The sequence below is a fragment of the Anabas testudineus genome, chromosome 1, assembly GCF_900324465.2.
Source record: "Anabas testudineus chromosome 1, fAnaTes1.2, whole genome shotgun sequence".
In the NCBI taxonomy this organism is placed as follows: domain Eukaryota; kingdom Metazoa; phylum Chordata; class Actinopteri; order Anabantiformes; family Anabantidae; genus Anabas; species Anabas testudineus.
Window position 1 is genome coordinate 24,499,588 of NC_046610.1, and position 27,793 is coordinate 24,527,380.

The 27,793-nt window shown below is 43.3% G+C and overlaps 1 protein-coding gene across 4 annotated transcripts; it reads right to left on the minus strand.

The window, feature by feature from the left end:
* Positions 1-1,234: 1,234 nt before the first annotated feature.
* LOC113161567 (ras and Rab interactor 2) lies at positions 1,235-27,486 on the minus strand. 4 transcript variants are annotated; one of them, XM_026359220.2, is made up of 13 exons: positions 27,366-27,486; positions 22,130-22,283; positions 17,114-17,208; positions 16,659-16,857; positions 16,458-16,572; positions 14,287-14,359; positions 13,587-13,678; positions 9,042-10,460; positions 6,608-6,690; positions 5,978-6,203; positions 5,652-5,783; positions 3,464-3,627; positions 1,235-3,091 (listed from the first exon to the last, which is right to left on the minus strand). In XM_026359220.2, exons 2-13 carry the CDS (start codon positions 22,196-22,198, stop codon positions 2,765-2,767), a joined length of 2,994 nt encoding a protein of 997 aa, XP_026215005.1. In that variant the 5' UTR covers positions 22,199-22,283; positions 27,366-27,486; the 3' UTR covers positions 1,235-2,764. The 4 variants fall into 4 exon arrangements, with proteins under 4 accessions (XP_026215005.1, XP_026215007.1, XP_026215006.1 ...); XM_026359222.2 differs by lacking the exon at positions 27,366-27,486 and adding an exon at positions 26,142-26,546; XM_026359221.2 differs by lacking the exon at positions 27,366-27,486 and adding an exon at positions 24,951-26,112.
* Positions 27,487-27,793: the final 307 nt, after the last annotated feature.

The following is a 27,793-nucleotide window of genomic DNA, read 5'->3' on the forward strand; positions in this document are numbered from 1 at the left end:
CGTTAATCAAATCAAGTTTATGATGCTGCAGGTTATTATGAAGCTGGTCCTCAGGATGCCAAGTAATGTTGAACCATATCGTTACAGCGGTGTTCACAAATACGCACTTTGCTGATAAGCTGAGTTCTCACGGAGCTTTGGTGACTTTGGCGAACAAGAAAAGAATTTAGAGTTGCTTCTCAAGCCATTTACTGTCGATGTGGAAACTGCACATGTGTAGATTCAGATGGAGCTGATGGAGCTGCAGTGTAATGACTGAAGGTAAAGTAGGACACTGCAGGACCCGCACAGTTTATTCACTCCATTCCCGCAGAAATGTCCCAGCTCCGTCCACATGAGGCTCGAACCTTGTTTATGTTTGGTAGAACAAATCTTAGTGAGAAGCTGTTCTCAGTGATGAAGACTAACAAAACAGCACACAGCTGACACTAACATAATGGGCTAAGGTTTTTGCAGCCATTAGAATATACATGTAAGTTCTTGAAGAGGCTGCATCAGTTCTCGGTGTCTGGAAACACAGGATGTGCAGTCCCCTGTTGGCTTTCATGTGTGTCCCTGTGACCTGGAAGCACCTGTGTAGTGATGAAACAACTGTATTGTTAGTTGTAGATGGACTGCTGAGTCCTGTCCTGAGGAACTGGCTCTCATGGCTGCCTGGTGGCTCAATGAGTAGATCATTAGCCTTAGATACAGAAGGTTCGGGGTTCGGGGTTGAGCAAGGACACTCCATGCTAGATCCCCGGGCGCTGTATGTAGCTGCCTACTGCTCCCCCCAGGGGGATGGGTTAAATGCAGAGGACCAATTTCATCTGTAGCATGTAAAAATGTGACAATTGACAAATAAAGGCTGTTTCTTCTTTCTTCTATGTTGTGCCATGTTTTTGTGAAGCTGTTATTTGGTTTCTCCTACATACAGATCTGTGCATTCTTCACTGTATTGAACTGCATATACTACTGTACACTGCTCTGCTGTTGTCTGGGTGTCTTGGGTTTGTCCAGTTCACCTCCCTGTGGAGGCAGACAGTGATGGGAAGAGTCTTTGACCATGCTGCTTACAAGGTGAGATCATATTAACCAGTATACCAGTCCATGAGATCCTTTGTGTTGGTACTTGCAAAGGCATTAGACTTCTCCATCAAACACACACACGTCGCCTGCTTCTCCTCACTCCTTTGTCTCTTGCTTCATGCAAGTGCATCCTAGCAAGATCTGACAGAACAGCACAAACATCTGCTTGGATCGACACTTTTCAGCAACCATTTATTTAACTTAATGCTTCTTTAAGCAATAAATATGCTCCATTAACATCACACTTGGTTCTCCGTACAGGTTCTAAAAATATATTTTTTCTTTTTTCTTTTTTTTTACCCCAAATCATTTTAATTTGTTTTGTGCATGGCATTTAAGTTGAAATACAGTCAGATCCATAAGTATCTGGACAGCAACAGCTTTCATCAGTTTGGCTCTGTATGGCAACACAATGGATTACACTTTTTCTTTGCTGACTGGCTAACATGTTACACCCAAGAACTGACACGTCCTCTCAAAATGAATAGTGTGTTGGAGTCAGCAAGTAGTCCTGTTTGGAGAACAATTTCTGTTCTGTATTTCCACTGCAAGCTTTAAAAAAAAGTTACTCTAAATTGTCTTCTAAGAATAACTGGTATAAGTCCAATAATGATTCCCGTATAGAAATGTTCAATCAGAATACAAATCTTTGTCACTTTAGTGAAGAATAAAAGAAACATATGATTATAAAAATATTTCTACACAGAAATACAATTGACCAGCAACTGCATAAAAACACAAGTGCAATAAAAAACAATCAATGTTTACAATAGTTCATTCTACTTATTAAATTAATATTTTAGCATGACGTTTCAAACTGGATCATTTTGTTGAAAGCTCACTAATACCTGGATGAAAGCCCTCAGTAGCATACAGTATGTTCAACTCCTCTTAAAGGCACCAGGGAAAACAGCAGTTAAGGCAAAAGTTAGTTGCAGTATATTACTATATGACACCTGCACTAAGGATTTTAAACTTGTCTGACATCTGCACATGCTAAAACCCTGCTTCTATACATGGTCCAATATAACAGTAACAGCACACACTCAGAGCACAGCAGATATTAGTCAATGGTTGAATGACAGCTGCATTTCTGACCCATATATGAATCATATTTCTGAGTTGTATGAACTATATAAACTGTATAAACATCAGAACTTTCCAGAGTCCATCGTATCACTTGTTTGTTTCTCATAAAAACAAATCTCTCCATCTCTTCCATGGCTTCAGAACTGTCAAACAATATGCCACATCTCCTCCTTTTCAGATACCCTGAAATCCATCCATCCATTATCCTATCAATTTTTAATAGTTGCAGGAAATGCTGGAGCCTATCCCAGCTGGGTACACAATGGACAGGTCACCAGTGTGTCACAAGCCTGCAGAACAGAGACTGACTAACATTCACACTCACATTCACACCTATGGGCAATTTAGAGTCACCAATAAACCTGACATGCATGTTTTAGTAGTGGGAGGAAGCTGGAATTTTCAGAGAAAACCCAGGCACAAGGAGAACATGAAACCTGACCAACTGGTGGTTTCGAAGCCAGATCATTCTAGCTGTGAGGTGACACCACCATGCCACCCGATATCCTGAAATGTTTCTACAAAACAAACATCTATGTGTATAACATAGAACACAAAACAATGGAAACTGCTGTAGTTTGGGATCAAGCGGTTACATCCTCCTATACTATTCAACTTGAAGGCAGTTTCTGTTTTGCACAACAGTAGGAATGCATAGGTTAAGGTTAGGTATCCTCTTGTAGACGAAGTGGAAGATCTGTGCACGGGGCCTGCTGTGGAGCTCGGCTTTGATTCGTTGAGGGTGTGTGTCCGGAGCGAGCTGCTGGCTCGTGTCCTCAGTGACCAGAAACAGCGCGTAGCTCTCGGGGTCGGGGATCTTGAATTTGTAAGCGCAGAGGGAGCAGACCTCTTCTGTGGTGGTGTAAGTGTGGACGAGCAAGGTTTTGGCTGTGCAGCCTGTGTCCAGGTCCTGCAGTGCTACACGGAGAAAGTTCTACAGAGAGAAACAAACATGTGAGTGACAGAGCTGAGACAAATGTCCACAACGAACCAAAGAAGGATTACTGATGAGTCAAGAAAGCAGGAAGCAAAAACATGCACATACAAGTGTTACTGTAGAAAGGAGTCATGCAGTTGTTAAATGCTCCACAAGAGGGTGCTTTCTACCCAAAAATATAAAATTACAGAGCCTGATTCACATGCTGTGATGTTAGAAACTGTAGACGTAGTCCTTGCCACTGATAAGGGCACAGCACCTTTCATGCATCTTTCCAGTGCTGAGTGGGAAATCTGGATGTATTTGGAATTGGTACAACTTAGACTCACTGCCTGGATGTTCAAGGTGGGTTCAGGTCAGGCGTGATACCTGAAAGTCGTCCACAGACGGCACTGAACGCTGGGCGGTGCGACGGCGGTGCCACTGGTGCAGTGTGTTCCTGGCTTCGGAGCTCAGCACACGCGCTGCCTGCTCTTCCTGGAAGTTCTTGATGAGGGCCATGGCCCCATAGGCACTGGTCAGGTAGTAACCACCTGGAAAGGAAACCAGGGAAAGATGGCTGAGGCATGGATGGAGACTGGAGAAAAGAAACCAGAAAGAACTAAGAAGACACATCAGGGCCAGTTATCCAGAAATGAAACCAGCTGACAATGCGTGACAATAAGTATGTTCTTAACAGTTACTAAGACGTTTTCAACAGTTCCTCTTTTGTGATAAAAATGAATCAGAGTAATGCATAAAAGAGAGATTTACAGTAAATCCTTCACAGTTAAGTTTCAGGTATGTATGAAAAGATATTTCATAACTATACTGAAGTTCAACAAGGGCAGATCTACCACATACTGTACATTAAAGCCGTTCAATTTAAATGAGCTAATGTTCCAGACAGGCTGTCGGCTAGAGGAAAATATTTTATTCTGGAAGAGTTCCAGTCCATTCAAAAACCAGGCATTTCCTACCAATGTGGCAACAACCTTCCTTCCCATCCCTGCATTTCCCAGACTCGCTGACTGAACCTTCCTGATCTCAGCTGAGATGATTCTCGTGATTCTGATATACGATGAAATACTTTGTAGTTTGTACGTAGTGGTCAGTAGAAGTGAGAGCTGCAACTAATGAAATGTAAAAAAACAAACTAACTAAATTTTGTGTAGATTTTGCTGCTACAGCCTTAGTTGTGCTAGCTGGACCATTAGCCTACACTGTCTAACATAGGCTAACTTTTTAAATTAATAGGCAGGAATTAATTAAAACCAGTAGTTTAACACGTGTATGTCCATCCACATCTTTATGCTGTTAATAAATTCATAACAGCAGTGAGGTCAAACCAGGGAGCAAACAAGTTAAAAGACTTTATACTGTAAAATGTGTGTAGGGTGAGAAGAAATGCAGAGCTGGGTGATAATACACTCTTCGTTTGGTCATTTGAAAGTTTTTTGTGTGCTTAAGACAGATGTTCTTGGTAGATCAATACAACATGCATCACTACAAGCTGAAATTACAAAGGCTTCTGTGACTGCTCGGGATAAATCGATTGATAGATTGTGAAGACTACTACTACGTGACCATCACCCATGACCAATAGTGACAAGAATTTCAACCATTCAGCTGGGGCGATACCTTCCGTCAGAACACAGCAGTTCCTGCTGAACGGGCTTCCTGTGAACAGGTTGTACAATAGAGTGGCACTCAACACTCACCTCACGCCACACTGACCTCATCAAAGAAACAGCCAACATTACATAACCTGATGTGAAGGTAAACATCGAAATAACCCCTCCAGGTTCACATCGGTTACACGGGTAACTGGGTTTTCACTTTGATCAGGACTTACCTCAATTTAAGAACTCAACATTTTTGGATAAACACTAATTTTCGGGTCTGTCTGTTAAAGGTACAGTATGTGAGGTGTGTTTCGAATATTCTTTTGTAACACTTTGCTCCAATAAGTAAAAGTAGAGAGATGTTATTAAAAGCTTCTGTGACCCAGACCCATTAAACAGCTTGGCAGCAGTGCAGAGACATTCACATCAAGTTTTTTGAGTGAGGCTCACTCTTTCAACAAATCAGAGAAGATCAATGATTCTGCTTGAGTGTTTAGTTTAGTAGCATTGTTCAGCATTTTTTGCAAATTCATAATGACTATTACCCCAAGGGCTGAGTGCAGTGTGGTGGAGCATAGCAGTGCAGTGAGAGTGATGACAGAGCAGAGGAGAGTGGATCTGATTCTGACTTTGACTCATGCTTTGACTAGTGTGAAGTACAGAGCAGGAGTTGAGGTAAAAAACACATATTACAACACCTAAAGTTTCACTAACCGGCTCGCTGAAACTTGTGTGTTTAATACACACCCAGGCAGAAATGTATGAGCTACACTTTGTGATTATGAGGGGGAGGCTAACCACAGGCTCACACTTCAAACACGTCAACAAAGGCATACAGTGAACAGCACGTCAGACTGTGCTGTATGTGTGTATTATTTTTAATGTTGTATACACAAAAGAAAAGAAAAGAAAAAAGACAGATCCTTTAAAATAAGTACATCAACAGGGCCTACCCTCTCCTTGAAGCAGAGATGGGTCTAGCAGCTCCATCATATACTGGATCTCTGTATCCAGCTGAGGCATGTCACACTGAGCCACCACATAAGTCAGCATGGGCAGGAAGTCATCGGCACCATACATCCTCCCTGGAAGGAGGAAGACAGAGAGCAGAGGGGAAGGTAGTTGTCAGGTCAGATGTAAAGAAATAAGGTCATAACTATAAACGGACTCGGAAAGTTAGACTGAAATGGAAACAAAACAAGTGTAGATTTTCTGAAAAAGAAACCTTATCAAAGGAAAGCTACGGTTCATTAGGTCTAAAAGTAGTGTTTCTGCTTACCTGAGTTATCCTGCATAATAGTGTAGATGAGTTTACACACGCGCAACAGCAGTGCCACTTTTTTCTCAGGCGAGTACATCTTTCTCATGTTTAGGAACTTTTGGCGAATCTTCTCAATAGCCACAGGGTCAGGGGGAACGGCCCCATCCACTCCCAGCTCCTGGGGCCTTTTGGTCTTAGCCAGGGCCAGGTTGTCCCTCAGCTGCTGCCAAGTTCCGCTGTTCACCTAGAGAGTAAAATATAGTTAACAGTTCATTTACAAGAAGTATGCATGCCATCCTTAATGTAGTATCATCCTCATTCTAGCATACGATTAAAATACTTAATCACTATAATGACAAAATGTCCTCAGTTTACATCTAGAATCATGTATGTCTGCTGCTTACACTGTAGCAGCACTTTTTTGTTGTTGTCTGTCTGTTTAGCTGAAACCTCCACTTGGTCTCAACAATGAACTGATGAGTTTAAAAGTCTGGACAGACATGGAGGTAAACTGCAACATTTGCCATGTAGAGGTAAACAACCAGGAAGCAGAAATTCTGGTTCCACCCCCTTTAGTGTTTATTTCTTCAACCAAGACACATGTAAAAAACAAAAACCAAACAAAATAATAATCAGTTAATATCTTACTTGAAAGTCGTGTAAAGTGACCTCAATGACACTCTTCAAAGGCTTCAGGACACACTTGTGCATGGCCTTCTCTAGCACGTGGTCTGTTCAAGATGACAGCAACACACACATAGAAACAGTTAAGCAATTTAACTATTAATTCTAGGCAAACAAATGAGTAATATTTTGAAACCAAAAGTGCGTCATTGTATAGTCACAGGAACCATCATATCAGGCCGAAACTGTTCTGTCAGCTGCTATAGTAGTAATTGCTGGATCACCTCACTGAATCAACAATGTATTCCCCAGAAACTACATTCAGTATCACAATTCAAATCACAACATGGTTATGAACCATAAACTACTCTAAATTACACTGGTCAGCAGTCTCACCAAGACCAAAACCAACAAGGTGTTGTCCGCTGTTAATCATTACTGACTTCCCAACTCATTCTGTGTCTTTCTTTCTGTGTCTTAACAATTGTAAGCAACAGAATTAATCAATAACTAATGTGAAACATTAAGACATACAAGTCAGGTTTTATTAGATATGTTACACACCTGCAATTTAGATAAGGGTAACCTGAATGTTTGAGAGATCAAGTTGGGCTGATTTGTGAGTGTCTGACCTTGAGTCTGAGCTCAACACATCCGGGTATTTTAACCACCGAACAAACATGAGGATATTATTCATGCATCTGACATGCCATAAAATAACCTACACTTGGACCTCTACAATGGCTCCATTTGTACCTCAGATCTCCCTTCATGGACTTCAGATAACTTCCTGCCTCAATACAGCCACCATGACACATTTATTCTATTGTGCCTTTTGGTTCACTGGCAGCACTTGAACTACTGACGCTGCCCAGGCATCCCCCAGCCTCCAGGCAGTCATTGTGCCGTGTTTATGCAATGAGTTACACAGGGAAAAAAATACATTTTTTCCAACAGTGTAAACAAGAGAGCGTGCACATACAAGAATTCTGTTTTTGCATTTGCAGTGAGTCAGAGGAACACCAGAGAGGAGCACTATTAAAGCGGAACAATGCTCCACGCTCTGTACAAGTGCTGCAGGTCACCGGTGGAAAGGGTTGGGCCATTGTTTACTGCAGGCTGCTAAGAAATAAATGGAGTGATAAACTGTTTACGTTGGTCAGACAATCAGACAAGTCAGATCATTATTGTGTACACAAGGAGGGGTATGTACAGTCAGGCACACGTGCACACACGTACACATGCATTTTCTGATTGTGATCCTACTCATTCCCTCCAGGAAGAATCGTTTCCTCTGTTTAGTGAGCAGTGCTTGTTAATGGGCTTTATCTAGGCTACAGTCCGTTCAAAGGTTTTCCTCAACTGCAATAAGCCAAAGGAAAGTGACATACACAGCAGCATATGAGACACCAGCAAAGTCAAAGAAGTGAACATGAAATCAAACTTTAAGTTTGTAACGCAAATACGTCAGCCTCCCTCTGTTTGTTCTTATCCAGTCATGACCATTAATCAGGGTGTGCGCTGACAGCCACACACCATCCCTTTACAAACACACATGGTGTTGCTCGTTCTATCTTTTGAAGTGCACATATAAAATCTGAATTACTGGGCACTCTAAAGACACTTTAAACTGTGGACATTTACCACAAACACAAAGAATTTAAAGCCAAACTGTGAGACCTTGAGCTGCAACGTAACCACACATTTCTGAATCCTTCCATAAACACACTGGAGAAGAGTACAGACCATCAGCTTCTTTTAAACATGCTCTCTGCATTTGTAACATGACGTCAGCTTGTTTTCTCCCAGTTCTTACTTTTGTTTTGATATCCAGCAGAAAATGATAAGCGACAGCTTGGGTGCTTTTGCACAGTGGGTAGCAGGGACACGCCGCTAAACATCTGAAATTTAATTTTCTTGCCTGCTGTATAAAAAAATCTCAACATTTATCCACATTTTCCCTTCACAATGGGAACATCTGTGAGCGTGCAACGGTTTATGTGCTCATCTGTGGTCTGTTAGCAAAGCCAGAATGGATCTCCATTCTGTCTCTAAACAAGGCTTTGCTGTTATTGTTTACAATGAACAAGGGACGTCAGATGAGTGCAAAGACATACTTACATATTCATGCTCGTGCTGTACTCCACAACAATCTGACTGGAGTGAAACGTCCTTTTGATAAGTTGTTGAAGTGTCTAAACTTTACTTTTTCCATCATCATAATCTCAGTGGAGGTATTTTGATATATAAGACTGCTAATCTACTGCTAATTTACATTTCAAATTCTACTGAAGTGAAAACATGATGAAAACTGTCAGAGGTGGAATATGACTAAAACATTAACCACGTGGGCCCACGCATGCATGTTTCACAAAGTCAGGGCTCACAAACCCACTGTGCAAAACCTACATTCCACTTCCCTGTTTTTTCGGATTTTCAATCTGCTTGGCTGACTCACCGATCTGATCCTCAGGTATGAGTGACTCAATTGGAGGATCTAGCTCAGAGCTCTGGCGCAGGTAAGCCTTCATCTGTGTCATAAACTGCCTGAGAGTCTGCAGAAAATCCATCCCTGATGTGTGGCAGCTCCGGTTTTCCTGAACAAAGCTGTTGTAGTCCTGAACCAGGGAGCCAAAATAAGAGCTTTTGTCCCTGGAAAGCTCAGCAATCCTTTTCACTGCCCGTTTCTCCGGGGTCATGAGGGAGCGCAGCATGCCGCTCACCTTTCGGAAGCGTCCCTTCAACGCCCTGTGGAAGACAAAGGATCCCCCGCTCAGGCTCACGCCAACTTTTAGCCTTTGAGCTTTGTAGGATGGACGGAGACGCATTTCTAGATCTGTCTCCAGGCCAACCCCATAGTCCTCCTCCTCTTCTTCTTCTTCCCCATCCTCATCCTCCTCACTGCTGTCCTCTACTGGGTACTGTTGGTTAAGGTGTTGAGATGGGCTGGAGGCCAGGCCCAGGGAGAATCCAGGAGACTGCGAGTATTCCAGTGAGTCAGAGGAAGAAGTAGACATGCTCATGTCACTGAGCCGCTGGCGTCCCCTCTTATTAGGACTGGATGGACTCCCAGCATTGTTCTCTTGTGTTACATCAGCAGACTTAGGCTGGCATGTTGGAAGCTTGGCACGAGACAGAGCCTTGGCAATGGTCTCATCGTCCAGGGCTATGTGGCAGCGATGGGCTTCTAGATCAGGGTTTTTAGGCCTTGGAGGTGGTTGGTTTGACGGCACAGGGATTGGTGAGCTGGCACGTTTGAATGGGCTGCTGTGCTTGGCACTCACTGGTGGTCGTGCAGGTGCTCTGCGCCTGCTGGAGGACTCTTGTCGCTTTGCAGCCACAGCAGCTGCCTCTGGCATGCTACTGGGTGTGCTGGTGGCTGCTGGAGGTCCAGGTGGAGGCGGTGCAGGGCGTCGGTGTGGCATTGAACGGTGCCGTGGAGGATGGGGTGGGCGAGGGGGAGGGGGCCTTGATTTGCCGTTGAGCTTGATTTTGTCCGTGTGCTGTTCGCTGCCTTCACTGATGCTTAACACCTTAACAGCCGACGTCTCTGTCTTCTCCAGGTTGTTATTGGACTTGAGAGCACGTGAAGGAGAATCTTCCTGACAGCAGTGGTGGTGGTGAGTCTGGAGAAACACAGGGTTAACGAAGCACAGAGGACTGGTAGGGTGTCTTCTGTCTAAATCAAATGAAGGTGGAGCAGGAAGGGCCCGTAGAGTCGGTGGTGCACTGTCACAGTGAGCCTCAGTATGTCTCTGCTGCGACCACTCGACCCCCTTGTCACTGCTGGTGCGCTGGGGGCTGAGGGTACGGCTGAGACGGCGACAGGGACGTGGGGAGGTGCACCGCTGACTGCACAGAGCAGAGTCCCAGAAGTCTGTAACACACAAACACAAAAAGACTCAGAGGCAAACATTAACTCAGTTTAAACTCCACACGCTTCTCAACTTTCAACAGGGTTCAGCAGCCTTCAAATGAAAAAATCTACTAAAGAAAAGATGTAAAAGAACAACTAACTAACTACTACTCACCTACACATAAGATGTTTAAGTTTAAGTTTTCTTTATTCTTAATCTGTCTCTGTGCGGCCGGTTGGAAGAAGTGTGTTGAGTTCAGCTCTGTGTCTGTTGGATCTGATTCACTAGATGCCGACACACACCCAGAGACTTGGAGGGGGAGTCATCTGTGTTAATCACAGAGTGGGAGGGCTCTAAACACACCACACAGTGCACAGTTCCTCCACTCCTTCCTGCTCTGTTTTCCTCTTGTAGCTGTGTTACTGTGTACTGATTGTGGAGTAGTTTCAGGACATGCTGTCTTGAATTTATCACTTTCTGCAAATAATATGCGACCATGCAAGTGTCTACAACAGTGGAGGGCTCTAATTTTGATGTTTCTTTGTACTTTTCCCTCCTATCGTTCCATTGTCTTCAGCCATTTGGCAATTTAGCATACTCAGCACCAACCAACCAGGTGATAATAAATATTCTACTGTATTCAAGCACAATGTAGTGATAAGGATCCGGTAACAAATCATACACACTTTGAAATATACTCTATCCATAGTGGCAGACTAAAAACTGGAAACACAAGGACGCAAGACTAACTCCCACTCAAGGGGCAATAAAAAAGCAATGTTCAGCAGGTGAAACAGCGTTATATGTCTGATGATTCTTCAGTATCCGGAGACAGAAACCTGTCTGTGGTATTCTAACATGTGAATGACGATCACCTGACACTCTGGAGACATTAAGCCACTGTAAAAATGCCGTTTGACCTCACCCTAAGAAGAACTGATTCTTGGTTGTCAAATTAGTGCTCAGAGGTCTGACAGTTTGAGCTGTTCTACAGATTTAGATTTCTCTCGTGGCAACTGTGAAGAGATTTCTGCTAATGGGTAGTGCATTGATGTTGCTGCACTACTATTTTACATCTGATTAATCTACAGAATATAAATGTGAACCTCACTCTAAAACACAACAAACAGACCACAGTATCTGAATGCTCAAGACAAGATATTTTATAACACTGACCAAACAATATTGTTAATCCTACTCTAGAACTAAAACTGACCAAAAAGCTACAAAGTTGCATTGGTTTAGAAGCCACATTTGCACAATCCATGCCCTCTGGTGAAGCAAATATATTCAAATGTCTGAAGCCATTTGCAACATGTGTTTGTGTTTCACATGTGCGTGCCTGGACTCCACACAAGATCAAGGCACCGCGCATTTTGTCTTTAAATAGAAGCTGGCCAGTGGAGAAGGATGTCTTGCTAAGAAAGGCTCAGAGGCTGGAATCTCGGTCTTTCCCTTCCTCTTCCCCTAGACATCAAATGAGAAAAGAGCACTGCACAAGGCGCTAAGGAGCAGCCCAACACCCACTTCCATCCACAGGAATCCAGGCATGAAAACACAATGAAAGCTTTTGTAAGAGGTTACATGGACGACACGGCTTACTGTACGTATTCCATTGGCACTCATGCTTTTATGCACATATGAATGTGGTGTGATGGTATGTGTGTGTTTAGATGGCACACAGCCTACTGTAGCTTTCCACTGGCCACTCCCTTCTCCCCCACACTAAGCTATGCTGTAGGCTTCTACTCTAGGAAGCTGACTCACTGCAATTTCACATTAGCTGAGCCTAGAATAACTTGACAGAGATAAAGTCTGCCATGAAACAAGATCTGAATGGTCAGTAGGATTTGACCAAGAAACATGAACAGAACCTGTGCACACAAGTGCTGGCTGTTTATCTTTCTCTGCTTTGCTGGACTGACTGTTATATCAGGTGAAGCAGCATTTGCCATCGCCCCTCAGTGGATGTAAGACTGTGCAGTCTACCAGGCTCTATGATGGTGACACCAGTCTTCAGCACTAACCTACAATACTTTTACTATGACCTAGAGAGCACCTTAAAATTGCTTTCACTTCCTACCTTTACCCAAGTTAAAAGAAAAACACTTCACTTGACTCATCTACATTGTATCTGCTTAGGCTAAGCTGCCCTGCCTGCCTCCTGTGGCACGATTGGCAGCTTTATCGAATTGTCATGGCTCCATCAGTGGTGCAGCAGTTATTCCTGCTTATCTATCAGTACTAACAATGACCCGAGTTCTGAATTATTTCATGAATGCATGGTAATCTAATTTTAAACGGGTTATGATGGTAACCCAGTTGCAAGCAGATAGGTTTCCACTCATGAAAATTATTTTAGATTAAATTTGACACCTTGTTCATCTTGTCCACTTAGTTTCTATGAATACACCAAGAAGTTTTGAAAACTATCCTAACTATATACTATTAGCACAAAGCAGTAATTGAACTAATAGTACAACATTTTGTCGAATTAGCTTGTTAGATTTTTATGTGACAGTTGATGAACAGATCACTTTTACTTCACTCTGTCAACGTTTCTGGTACGGGAGGTGATTAGCCTAGCTTAGCATAAAGCCTGGAAGCAGGGAGAAACATCTAGCCTCACTCTCTCTGCCTCAATTTCTACACAAACATAGAAATTATAGTTTGTAACTTTTTCTTGTTAAGAAAAAAGTGTATCCACCTGCCCAGCACCTCTGCTGGTTGCCACATAAGATCTTTGAGCTCGTGTTTTCATATGTCACAACTACAAATAGGATTTCAAGATGTTGTCACACCCAGGCACATAACTGCTCCCATAACTTCAAACTAAATTATATTTGATATCTTTTTGTGTACGAACCAAACATGTATGTTAAATGGGTGGACCTTTGAGGTGTTGTTAGGCAAGAACCGAGCCAGCTGTCCGTCCGCTGACAGTGTTCACGTTAAGCTAGGCTAATGTGTACGCACGGTTAAAAGCTTGAATGTTTCAGTTTTTGTTTTCAGCGAGAAACTGTTGCAAATTCATGGCTTCCTGAGCAGAATGACGTTATTCTAAGTATGCAGCTATGCCTAAGTCATGATAGCAGTTGTTAAAGAGGAGTGTTGATAAACCAGTGAAGTAATGAAGGCTACTGTACCTGCTCCCAGCTGAGCCACCTCCTCCAGCTCCTTCTGAGTCTTGGCAGACGCAATGCCTTCTGGGAGTTTCAGTGTGCACGGCAGGATGTCTCTAAGGTAAACAAACAATTTCCAACGTGAAGTGAGAGAAATACAACAGAACATATTGTTGGTGATTGTGCTCTTTTGATAGTGGTATACCCCAAAAAAGTGATGATGCCATCGTTCTGGTTGGAAAAACAACACAATGATATACAGGGAAGTGAAAACACTAACACACACACACACACACTAATTTAAACATGCTGCCACGCCCTTTGTTTCTTTACAAAGATGTAGATATGAATTTCTACAGTATGCAAGATTTACTTTGTAAAGCACAGGTTGGAATTGATTGTGAATGTGAGTTAACGTGCTGCTTAACAACTAATATTTGTGAATTTGGGATGCCTGTGAGTTGAGGCCCATCTCCATAGTCAATTTCCCACTATTTTCTATGTGTATTGTTTGAGTGCCACATGTGCTGGAATCTCCCAAAGCTGGCACGAGCTAAAACAAGAAGTGAGAGCTTTGGGTACTGAGAGCTGACTGCTTACTCAACAAACATTATTTTCATCTGCAAACTTTCCATCATCAAATCATTTCATCACAGAGCAAAACACAAAAGAAGCTGCAGATGTGATAGAAAAATGAAAGACAAAAACAATTTGGGTTGTTTACCTGCTGATGCAGTAGAAAGCGACCAGGCGAAACAGATCTGCAAAGCTGATCCCAGATCCCTCGAGAGAAAAGGCTGCAGACAAATGACATGGTCTGATTGAATTACAATTCACACACAGGAACCCTAACCGTTGTCTGCCGTGCAGATTCTACAAGTAAGTATTGTTGTTTTTAACCATGACAGTTCAAAAGTTCAGCTTTGTACTATTATATACAAAATTAAATATATATCACAAAATATTTTACATTTGTTTATAATGAGCCATTGTTTTAAGCTGCTATTTCTACACAGAAAGCTTTTATAGCACAAACAAAGACAGTTTAGGTAGGTAGGTTGGTGGGGTTAGGTTGGTTTACCTAACCCCAAGCTGCTCATCACCGCAGGCCTTTTTCCCCCAACTCACATCTTATTACCTGGACACGTCTGCAGGAAACTGAATTCATGACCCTAATCATGAATATGTTGTCGTCGTACACAATGCACAACGATTTTCCTTTCCTGCTGAACTCACAGCCAAACCAGTTCAAAGACTACTCCCCTCCTTCCTATGTCTGCTGTCATTTTAGCAGAAGGAATCCACACCTGGGATGTCATGTTTCCAGTTTTTGAATGTGACGGATGACCTTTCAGTGTGCACTGGTAGCCTAATGGTTGGTGCACATGCCACGAAACCACAACATCCCTGTTTTGAGTCTGGCTGGGGAACTTAGTTGCATGTCCCACTCCGATTTCCTGTTTCTGCCTTCTACTAAAAGAATAAAATTAAAAGGACTTTATCAATCTCAGGAGGTATCACTTTGCTTTGTAGTTGCTCTCACCACGGCATGAAGGAAAATAACTACATCAGACCAAGAAACCAGACCATAATACTGTAAGTACAAATAACCTTGCCATTTGTTGACAAGAATAAAGATGTATGAGGATGAAACGCTGCACATTTTCATCATTATTGTTCAGCTGTTAGCCTTTATTTGATAGTTGAACAGTGGGGAGGCAAACAGGAAACATGGAGAGAAAAAGAGGGTGTGACATGTAACTAAAGTCTCCTGCTGGGCTTGGACAGTGTGGTTACATGGCATGTGTAACAACCATTAGGCTACCAGTCCTCTCCAGATTTTAGTTTGTACTTAAAGACAATTCAAAGAGAGGATTTAGCCTTTTTCATAAGGTAGATCGAATGCTTGTGTTGAAGAGCAAAGTGACTTCAAATCCCACTAATGTCTAGTGTTTTCTGACTAACAGGACTAACTAACATTCTGTGGAGTGCAACAGGCCAACTGGAGAGCAGCTGAGCTCACGGTCAAACCAGGCAGAGGCACTTCCCTCCTTCCCACGTGTGCTGTCATTTCAGTAGGGAAAATCCACAGCTGGTATGTCATCACACTCTGGCACTGCCACAAGTCCAGAAATAAATCCCAACACTGCAGCACTACATTTAAGCTCCAAAATCAGAGATGTTAAGTAAGTACAGTTTTACATATGGACTGTACTAAGTACAGTGTTGAAGTACTTCATTGAAGTACAATGGATTACTTCCATTCTTTGTTACTCAGTGGGTAATTCAGTGGGAAGTATTGTACTTTTACTCCACTAAAGTCACATTAAATATTTAGTTACTACTTTTTGCAGATAAGGACTTCAATAGAAATACAATAAACTAATAAAAGCTGATCCCTTATTGTTTTGGTAATTTTTATACATTTCCTTGGTTGTAATTTCTACTTATGAAGGTTTTCAAATAAATCTTTGATTAGACTTTGTGTTTTCTTAGCTGCATGTGCATTTTAAAGTGTGTAAAGTGTTTACCTATAGTAATACTTCAAGTTGAGTTAAGATTACTTCTACTTGCAGTAATATTAGTGCTGTCGTTTTTAAGAAAAGAACTAGCACTTTACTTGAACTTAGAGTTTGCATACTTCTAGCACCTGTGTCCAAAATGACATGCTCACACGCACACGTCCATAATAATAATTGTGGTCCAAAGTGACGTTCGCCCGGTCACACTCTCATTTCTCCGTTTTGTCTGGGCTTATCTGCGTACACACAGTTTTCAGAGGCGGGCAGGAAACGACATTTTTACTCTCTGACACAGAGCTCAGTGTGACTGTGGTCAAACAAGACCTAATCACAAAAGGAAACTAAAATTTGAGCGATACAGGTAGTGACTTACTGTACTGGCTCTCTCTGACGGGGAAGTGGCTGATGGGAGTTCCTGACTGGTCCTCCTTCATACGCACACACAGAACCTTTCTCTGCAGAGCGGCTGACCTCCTGACCAGGAATACCTGACCCAGAGAGAACCAGAAGTTATAAACACAAAGCCCTTTTAGAATATATTCAAAAGCGGCACTACTATCTCGGGTCATCTCACCCCTGGTGGCTGTTTGAGCAGAATGTGACTGGCCTCCTCTCCGCTGACCGCCAGCAGCAGCCACACTGGGTGGGTTTGTGTCAACCTGTCCAATACGCTCATCCTCCTTCGCAAGGAGTCGTACCCAGAGTCCCTTTCACCTCCAACCCCGCGGCCGTGGGGGGGCTGCAAGTAAATTCCACTCACCTCACTCTCCATCCTGGAGAAAGAGACACAGAGAGAGCTAGAGTTAAACAATTGTGCCACCTGCTGGTGAAAATAAGCAACCAACATAATTACATACTTAAAAGTACTGTTGAAGGGAATCACATTTAACACAATGCAGAACTAGACAGAACAAGCTGATGGAAATGTATACTCTGTCTAATCAAGGTAACAATTACAGATATTATCAGGAAACTAAATCAGCAAAGTTTTGTCTAAGAACAGGTGAAACATGTAGAAAACGACTTTACATTTGTAGATCCATGGGCTCCTTGTCCACAGTGGGCGACGTCTGAACCATTTCCTTCTTCAGCTCCCCGAGCTCCAGAGCAAATGTGTCAATCAGCTGGAAGAAGACAGAGTGAGAGGCTGTGACTGATGAAGAAACGTAAGAAGGAGAGGTGGAGAGGCAAGAGCTGGAAACGAAAGCGACAGCATTGCTCAAACTTTGCATTTATGAAGCAAGAGGTGGCTGTCGAGCGTGCTGGTCAAATGTAGAACAAAGGGAAAGGCAGCAGTTAGTCACTTTTCCTGTGTGTTTAGCACATTTCCTATAGACAGGAAACGTAGTGACAAAGCACAGTACTCCAGAGACATGCTTCTTAATCCAAAAAAACGTCAGTTCAAATATAGTTTCCTCCTGACATAAATCAGGACAGGAAGGTTTTAGATAAAAACTGTCATCACTGTCATCTAAGTCTATGTTTAGCAGTAATTTATCAACAGAACAAAGCTTCCTCCTTCGTCCTGTGTTGTTTTGGCCCGTGACTATTTTAGGATTCACACAGTGATGACACACAGATGGAATGTCTTTTGCAATCTCTGATCCCAACCTCATGAAGCGTCGTGGTCGGCTGTTTGTTTCTGTTTGTGCACTGACAGGCGATGGATCGATGTCTAAGCCTCTGTCAGCCCTCACACACTCTGACACTTCTCGCCAAAAAACGACTCCTTGAATACAACTGCTCTGTTAAACATGGCAACAAGCTGCCCCCCCCCCCACCCCCATTGTCTGGTTATGTTTCTGTCTCGCATTCTCTCGCCCCTCATTTTAGAGCACTCGCAGGGATTCGGAGCCTCCGCAAACACAATGGAGCAGATGTTGAAATCTGGATGCTTTACGCTCATCATCTGGGTCAAACAGCACAAACACGGAGTGTAATCTAATGAAGAGCAGGAATCTGACACAACTGAGGGAGAGGATGTTAACATCATGGAAGCCATATGATCAGAGTTGTCTTGGTGCTAATGCCACTCTCCTACAGCAAACAGCTACATTAAATACAGTATTTTAATAAAATGCTCCTACACCTGAACCAGTGCACTCAGTAAACATTTCAACCAGCAGGAGGCATCCTTTTCCAAATGATCCTTCACCAGTCGGGCTGCGAGCCAGACAACAGTAACCACAGGCCTTTCTAAACCCCCCTCTTTATTGGACTAAGTGGAGCCAGCTCTGTTAAAACCCCACACTCTGCTGCTTTTGTGTCAGGTCATATCTCCATTACAAAACGTGAAGTTATACCCAGTGTTACTGGACCACGGCGATGCTCGTTTTAAACCCTAGTGAAGCCACAGACAGATGTTTGTCCTGACAGATCTCTCACACAGTCAAGTGTCACCTGGTTAACTCCCAGAGAACAAGGTTTTCTGATTCCTTTAACCTTCCAAAAGTAACAAAGAGGTGATCCCAGCAGCTGTTGATGGACAAGTTTACAGCACAGCTGGAGGATTGAAGCAGGTGAAATTGAAGCAGCTGGACGTGTGGGACACCTCGGGGACAAAAGTTTAGACATTTCATTTTACTTTTACTCCACTACAATTCAGAATGTAACAGAATAAATGAAAACTGTAAAAATGGGCAAGAGCAGACATGGGAAACTGAGCTAAAAAGCAAAGGTCAATGAACACGAGAGCTGCTTAGAGACTGGATCTGTGCCTCACAGAGCTCTAATGATGATGCCTGTACAGGCCTTGTTTCACACTGATGACTTTAAGAAATAGATTATTGATGCACAACCACAACACAACACACTCGACAACACAAGTCTTTGAGTTTTACTGACCTGCTTCTTTCATTTGGGTTTGTTTCCACACGGGATTGATTTCATTCACTCTGCACAACACATGGATGTCAGACAGAGATGCAGATCTCAGGAACACACACACACGCACACACATACACATACACACACACACACACACACACACACACACAGATAGAGCTTTTTCTTTCTCTTGTTGACATAATGCATTCCATAGCCACTTACCCTGTAATCTAAACGTAATTCTAACCTTAACCTTAAAACTGAGTTGACTGCACATGCTTACAATGCAGATGTGTGCTGACTACGATTAGATTAAATTCACTTACACACACACACACACACACACACACACACACACACACACACACACACATGAAATGTGTGTCTTTGCATGTGTGTGTAGAGGTAAGTGATTCTCTGCATGGGCTGCTGTTAAAGCCATAGAAGGAGTCAATGGGAAACTATGTGTTTGGTTTAGACGCAGACAGAGAGAGAAAGAGACAGAGAGAGAGAGAGAGACAGAGCACTTTCACAAGTGTAGTGAGGATGGAAAAAGCTGCAGCGGAAATAAAAAGTGAGACAACATTCAGTTTTTGTTTCTTGTTGCTCATTGTCAATTGTGGTCTACATGTGTCTGCATTGCTGCTTCATTCACGTGTGCAAGACACAGCAGGCGTCGCTTGTTGACATTACAGAAAATCAAGAAGCACAATATACTGGTCATTCACAATGTCAAACGCACGTGGTGGTTTTAATGTTGTGGCTGATCAGTGTCTAACAAGTACTTTTTAAAACTTTTTAAATAATCACACAGAAAAGGTTCAAATAACAGCATCTACTGCACCAAGAGTAGGTTTGTAGTAGATGTGTTTAGTCTGTTATTTCCCACTGTAATAGCTACAATAGTGATCATAACCTGATAGAGCATGTAAATACACTTCAGCATTATGCATTCTTATTTAAAGAAACATGTCTCTGACTTCTGGGAATTGAAGCAAACTTGCAGCAGAACAAACACGAGTTGCTGCTACCTACAGCAAGTACCTGCCACAGAATATGCATTTCATGGTGGACACAACCACTGTGAAGTTAATACAGTGTCTAAAAACAGGGGTGTACTGTAACAAAATGGATGAACTACACTCTGTACTGTCCCTGAACACAGCATACTAGAGCTGCAGCTGACTGACAGCTTCTATTTATAGCTTTTATATATAGACACACTGTTACTCTCTTGACATAAAGCTTGCACACAAAGGCAAACGATATGTCCTCAAAGATATTATATAGATATGATTTACAGATATCCAGGACACTGTATTGATTTTGCAGGTGTCAACCATGAGAGGAGCAATAAGGTGTCAGTGTCATGTTCACAACTTGTCTCTGTTGCTTAGTGTTGGCTCAAACTGGGAGGAGTGGTAGGGCCTCTGTGAACCCACCGAACCCTGCAGAAGTTGAACTGGTTTCTGCTTCTCTCCTGGAGCCGTTAGATGGTTCAGAACGAATTCAAGTAAACGCCTTCATAAGATCATTAGCAGCTTAAGATTCTTTAGATATCTAACATAACATTTGCTACAGAGTGTTGGGTGCTTTAAGTTAAGGACAGCCTCCACCTATCATGGCTCATACACAATAAAGTGTCTCCAGTTCAGGACATGAAGGATTACAAAAGGCCTATTGAGGCACGGGGGAAACATTCACTGTAGCTCATTATCCCTCCAGAAATAGATCCTTCTGCAGCATTTATGTGACACAGGAATATGACCTCCGAGACCACATGAACAAAACGTTGGTTTCTGTCATTGTGTGTGTGTTTGGGTGTGTTAGGCAGCAGAGAAAGAAAACAGAAGAGGCAAAAAAAAAGAAAAGCGACATGAGAGGAAGATGACAGAGAGACCTGAGGACACAGAGGGAGAGAGAGTTTTACTCTGGCTGCCAACAAACGCAGCCGGCACGCTTCGTTTCCAGCACTCCTTCAATATATGGCAGTAAATGAAGGAGAACTGTCAAGTCCAAAGCTCCACTTTTATGTTTCATCGTTCAGTCCTGACAACATGAAGGAAAGCGGCCACTCTGAGCGACTAATGAGACAATCTGAAGCAAGGATGAAAACAGCATAGAAGCATAACTTCCATGAAGGAAACACTCCTGGGACACACGGAGCTAATATTTTATTACTGAATGATGTAGGAATTTATACTCTCAACTGAGGCAGAGAGGAATTACTGAAACATTTACATTTAGCAGGAGATCCAAACAGTGAACGTTCTGTGCGTTTAAAAACACAGAAGCACGAGGATCCTCCTGATCATTTCAAGGCCCGGGATCTGAAGATGCATTTTTCTTTTTTTTCATTATTCTGTGCTGGTCATGTGATGGACACTGGCCAATTAAAGATGTATCGCAGCTATAAAAACTGTGAATACATTTTTCTGAGTAACTTGACTCTTTATCATATGAATTTGATGTCAAATATCAATATCTGCCAAATATCAAGGAGGAGTAACTGGAGTCAGTGCACATGCTCTATGGGCCCAAGAACACAGAAGCATGAAGACCGTCCAGGTCATTTCAAAGACTACACAACATCTCTACAGTCAGAGGATAAGATCAGCAGAACATGTAGCCTGCTGGCTGACCACTACTGGCTGACTAGGGGGTGTGATGTTGGATGTAACAGGTTCTGTTTGTCCATGATGACGTTGCTTTCGTGTTCTCACGGAAAAATGAGCCTCGGCCTCACCTGATATTTTTTCAGACAGACAGTCTGCAGGAAGCAGCCGAGCCTTTTGCTGGACATCGCACACATTTACAAATGAACCACTTTACAGAGGGTCTTCACAAACTGAGTAACAGTATCTGCACAAATGTCACATGTGAGGGGAGAGTGCACGAGACCACAGTGTGGCGTGTGAGCTGTTCAAAGTGCAGACACTAAAAATCATAAATAAATAGTTTTAGTTTAATTAATTCATGTCATACAAAGTGAGTTCAACACAAAAACACTCTGCTCTGGCTCTCGCAGTGTTTCCTGTCTCTTTACGTCATCCCAGACCACCATTGAAGGGCTCAGGTTTCACTTGTGTGGCCAGAATTAGTACTTCAGCCTTGTGTTTGGGAGTTTTTTGCCTTTTAAACAAAGTCAGCATTTCCCAGAAAAAGACATATTTGGCTCACAGGAAACAATGTGTTTTACATTTCACCTTTGAACCTTACCCTAAAGAAGCTACTGCTCCTGTCCATTTTGCCGATGGGGTGATCTTCAGTGGGTGAGCTGCAGGCCATGCTGTCTTCCTGTCCGCGGGACTGTGTCTCTCTTATGTCTGGGGGTGTGTTTACATCTGGGATGGCGTCTGCAGGGGCCGGAGCTCTGTTGGTCAAAAACACACTTCAGCTGTGGTGCAACCAGAGGAAATTCCTGCTAAGGCCACAGCCAGCATTATGGAGGTGCCGGTCTGCAGGAATGTTTTCATTTCGCTCTCTGCCCCCCCCCAGTCTCTCTTCTCATTCGAAGCACACCTCTCCTTTCTGTTTTCCTCCTTTCCCTCTCTTTCATATTGTCTAATCCTCTTTGTTCTGCTGGACCCTGGTCCTCTCATTACCTGTCTCTCTTTCCTTTCTACAGTCTCTTCCTGTTTTCTCACACATATATAATTCATTTTCCATTTTGCAGTGCCCCTCTCCTCACTCATGGCAGTAAAGTTTGAGCCGTCTGGCCTGTGGTAAGATAGGTTCTGATCCTTCATCACGTTCAATTCGATGCTGAACTGTGAAACTGGATTTGGATTCTCTCTCTCTTTCCTCACATTCTGTTGTTCTCTCTTTGTTTTTCTATCCGTGTAGGGTTTGTCCCCCCCCCCACCCTCCTGTCTGGCTCGCTCTCTTCCTTCTCGCTCTACAGCCAGGCTGAAACTATTAGACCGGCCCTTCCCTTCCTGGCACAGATCACAGTCCTTGTGAACTGTTGAGATGCTCTTTTCATTTGACTGTCCACACATGCAGTTTCATCTCACGCAATAAGAACACCACCACCCCACCACCACCCCCCACCACCATCTGAGTAGAGGAGGAGGAAACAGACAAATGTGGCACAGAGTTCAGGACTCTCCTTTTGTTTTGGATGGTCAAATGTGAAACTGGATGTTTTCTGTTAGTTAAACAGCCCTCTGTAAAAACACACTGAGACTAATTCATAATTAATCCAGCATAAGAAACAAAGTGTAAAAGGATTCTGGACTCTTTACATCCATAGAGCTGTAATAAACTCACATTTCCAGCTGCAGTCAACTCTTGTGGTGCCTCTGGAGCAGAGATTTGCTGTTTGAGTATTGGAATCCAACAGTTTTTGAAATAATTTTACTTAAAACCATCCATCAACATGCAGGTAAAGGTTCACTTTGAGTTCTGCTTAACAGGAAACTCTTTAGATAATGGATGAATCTACTAATCGAGGCTAAAATGACCACAACATGCAACACTGATAAATGGATTATCTGGTGTTTCTGGTTTAAAAAGCAGCTTTTAGCTGATTATTTTTTAGCTTTATGCACTTTCTTACTTTCTTAAAGCACTCAAGTGCTGACTTAGCTCTAGCCTGATGACCGGTACTGAGACTGTCCCCCGGGTCAAACAAGAACTGAGAGTCTGGCACCGTGGTTTCACTTCCACAAACCGAAGACAGAGACACAAACAGAGAAACTAAAAATGACAAGGTGGACTGAACAAAATACGTCCCACTGAGTAGGAAGAGGTTGTTTCTTTGTCTTCTGCTGTATGCATGAACCTTTAAATGCAAACCAGTCACAGAGCATGCTGGGTAGTGAGGAGGAAGCAGCTCCTCCTCACAGCCCTGTAGGTAAAACACACCTGCAGCCTCCCCCCCCACTATAACCCAGAAATCCCATCTAACTCTATTTCAACCAGAGTGTGCACAGTCAGTGTGTGTGTCTCTGTGAGTATTCTGTGTGTGTGTGTGTGTGTGTGTGTGTGTGTGTGTGTGTGTCCCTCAGAGACTCAGCTGCAAGTAAACAAAGACACATCTGAGTGTGCAGCCCTCCCTCACAGAACCACAGACAAACCCCCCCGGCACTGCCGAACAGAGACACACTGTTCTGAAGATAAACACACAATGCGTGCACACTAATGTGTGTGTTCATTTATTAAAACAGATCATGAGCGGGATACACACGTAGTAAACCATGTAAACAGAGGGCTCGCTGTGTTTTACATCATCACAAATAAAAACAAGCTTCAGCCTGGTTTCATTACGCTCTGTGGTCTCTTTTCCCCATTGGCCCCTCGTTTTCCTCTCGGTGGGGGTCATGTTAGCCGTGAAGCTGTGGTGCCTCATATCAGCGCTAATGAATAGCTTCAGTGTCCTGATGTGGAGGTGCCACATGTCTGGAGACAGACGCGTGAACTCCCTCAGTATCGTCCTCCAGCTGGATGCGACTCTGACTGTGATCAGACCAGGTTTTGTTTTCTGTCTTCATGTTTAACTGTTACTATGTTTGTCTCCTGAGGGGCCCCATAAACACACAGCCATGGCTGAAACATGCTTGTTGACACATTGAGCTAATGAGGTAACACGTCTCTAGTTTTCTGTTAGTTTTAACCTTCTAGTGTCTTATTTAAGTTGAGCTCTCTGTGTTGCACAGCAGGAGTTGCTGCGGTGCTTTGTCATGGAGTTTAAAAAGTAGAAAACAGTTAAACCTGTTAAAGCTAAGCTGCTTTCTTTTAAGGTTTGTGCGTCCGCAGTCTTCGCTCTTCTCATGTTTTCCATTTCTGAATGATGTACACAGACTGCTGCCACCTGCTGGTACAGAGAAGTTCTTCCTAATGCTACTTCTGGCCTCTAGTTCTCTGATGTCAGTTTGGTTTGTCGCGGCCTGAACGTAACAATAAAGTTGGGAATGTATTTCTCATAAGTAATAAAGATAATGTAACTTTAAGTATAATCTTACCTTTAAATAAACAAATCCACCAGTCTGTAAACACGGCAGAACTAATACAACCATTATTCTTCTTTTCAACCAACCTTGGTGCTATCTGTGTAAACTGTCAAGACAACATGGAGCGCTGCTTCACGCATCAGCTGTGGGATCCGGTGAGCGGTGTTGTTAGACTACGGGCTCCACGCCGCTGTCAGAGCAGCAGAGCACTAGGATGGGGGGGGGGGGGCCACAGGCAGCTGCACAAACCCACTGCAGATAACAACTCCCACACATGGGTCATGTTATGGGCCTGAGGCAAACCAGATGATGCTGCGGCTGTGTGTTATGTCCACGGGAAACGCTGGTGGACAGATGGAAAGAGAAATGTATTTAATCAGATTTCAACTGTTAACTTAACAAAGTCAAAGCAGTTTCTCTCGAAGGGTCAAACAGAGTGTTGACAGAGTGTCAACACAGCAAATGTGTGTATTACAAAGCAGAATACGGGTCAGTGGTTCTCAGTGAGTTCAGCTTAAATGTTTGACTCGCCCATGTTGTCTGGTTTGAGAGCAGGAATGTGATCTGTTCCAGCTTTTTTCACTCAAGCACAGGAGGTTAGGATTACTTTCGTTTTTTTCCATCAAATGTTTACGGCACCTCCTGTCAGTCAAACACCAGCCTGACCACCGGTCTAACCTCTAATCACAGCTTCAGGAGTCTCGCAATAGCAACACACAAACACTCCGAATCACGTAACAGTGGGCGAGGTGCTGGAAGAAAAGTGTGTCAGGCAGCGGCAGCACCACCCAGCCCCAACTTTCCACACTGAAGGTCAGCCGGGAAAATCCTGGGCTGCTTTCTCTGGGCTACTCCCCTTTAAATGAGTCCCAGGAACACTGGGTCGCTCCAGAGACCGAGGTGGGACAGCAGAAGATGCAGCTGATAAAGCGGGAGCTTCCCAAAAGGACAGATAACACTGTAATTACCAGGACTACGCCAGCTTGTTGTTGGTGAACATGCACGAGTTAGGAAAGACAAGTAGACTAAGCATGCATCCTCCGAAAGTGGAAAAGTAGATAACGGCTCTAAAACCAGACTCTCAGACTGACAGTCACAGAGATGTCATGATTAGACAGTGGTACGTTTCAGGTGGCTACACACATAATCAGCAGCTGATCTTCAGCTCTGTAATAACTCCAGTCTAAGGTTTCTGAAGCCAAACTAAGCTCTAACTAAGTGGGATTACATTCTCTCAGTGTTGCTCCATGTCAACATCCCTCCAAGTTTACTCTTACACTGGTAACTCGCCCGTCTGCTTCCCTGTCTGGCCAAGGTGACGTCTCCTGCCATAAACCTGTGGCTCCAGTATGACGTTTCAAATGTGAAAGCACAGCAGTCAGAGTCATGTAGAGTAGACAGTAATTCTAATTGTCTCTCTCAGGTCACTGAAGACAAAAGAGATCTCAGCTTCATGACCCTAATCCAGCAGCAACGCGCTGCAACTCACTTTTCAACAACATACTTTTCTGCTGATTCACTTCCCCGCAGCAATAAGAAGCTCTCGGCGCCCAGAGCCGCTTGGATTCGCAGTGAAACTAATCTCTTTAACAGATTCCAAAGATGCCTGAACGAGGAAAGTGACCTCTTTAAAAGAAAAACAGCGCGACAGAAGCTCGGCCACGTTCAGACCAGGCCCGCAGCGGCGCAGGGGAAGAGGAGCAGGCTGGAACGTGTTGCCACAACAGACTTTTAGTTACATCTTCACAAAGCAGCATCAAACCTGCAGAACCTGTAGAGTGAGAGGAGGGGACTGTCGGACAGTAGACAGACGGACGGGAGTGAAGCAGATTTAGTTTCACTGGACAGATTTACATTTGGATAATAACTGCAGCTATGTTTTGTATTTGCAGGTTGAACATGAGACATTTCTGTTTAATCCAAAACTGAGCTGCAGAAATGTTCCACTTTTCTTTTTTTTGTTTTGTTCTGTTTGATCTTAGTGTGATTTGAAGTGTATCCCTTTTTTAAATGTGTGAATTAGTCATTATAAAAAGAAATCCTCCATTGTGCTGTGTCTACTTTATTTAAGGAACTTGTTGTCTTGCAGTTTTTAAAGGTGAAGTTTAACGTTCACACACCACTGCCCATACAAACACGTTTTTACATTACCTAACAGAAACCACATCAGACTGTGAGGCCTGAGGCGTTTATCATATGGAGGGTCATATTTCCCACAAAGATCCAGCTCTTTGACACATGGGATGTACAGTGATGGAGCTGCACTTCTATCAGGCTACATGTTGGATTTGTTTGAGGTGTTTGGGTTCAAGTAGCACATTCTTACCTGTCCTCACTGAACCTGCTGCTACTAAACTAGGCATCAATGCTTCTGTAGAAGAGTTAGATCAACTTTTAAGAAACTCCCTCACAAGCGCTGGAGAATCAACAGAGTCCGACCGAGTCCAGTCCCCTGAACAAACCTCTCCCTCTCAGTCAGAGTCAGCTGCTGCTCGACTCACCTCGTCGTCACCGACTCCTGCTGCTGCTCTGTGTCCGCTGTGTCCCCGAGGAGCCGCCGTGTCGTCGGCTTACATCTTGTTTTTTCACTGGCGACCCTCCGAGCACGGAGGTGTGAGAAGCCCGGAGAGGAAGATGAGGAGGAGGAGGAGATGAGGAGGAGGAAGATGAGGAGGAGGGAGGAGGGGGAGGGGCTTGTGGCGCCGGTGTCTGATTGGCTGAAGAGCTGACGACGACTTGCACCTTGATTCTGATAAATAATGTTTTAATTATTTAATAATAACTCCAAATAAACAAAAAGTGTTCTGTAATCCATTTCCATTCATAACCTTTAGAACAGAACAGATTGGAAATCATTTCTGAGGAGATGTGTGTTTAAAGGTTGTAACGGTGAGTTTAATCACTAACTTGATCTTTTGGATCTCTTCTA

Bases quoted from the DNA above. Each gene is read 5' to 3' on its own strand.
- LOC113161567 (XM_026359220.2), bottom strand. From the start codon at position 22,198: ATGGCCTGCAGCTCACCCACTGAAGATCACCCCATCGGCAAAATGGAC. The intron at 16,573-16,658 runs GTGAGATGACCC...TCTCTGGGTCAG, and splicing joins TGCTCAAACAGCCACCAGGG to GTATTCCTGGTCAGGAGGTC. The intron at 13,679-14,286 runs GTAAACAACCCA...TGTTTACCTTAG, and splicing joins GCTTTCTACTGCATCAGCAG to AGACATCCTGCCGTGCACAC.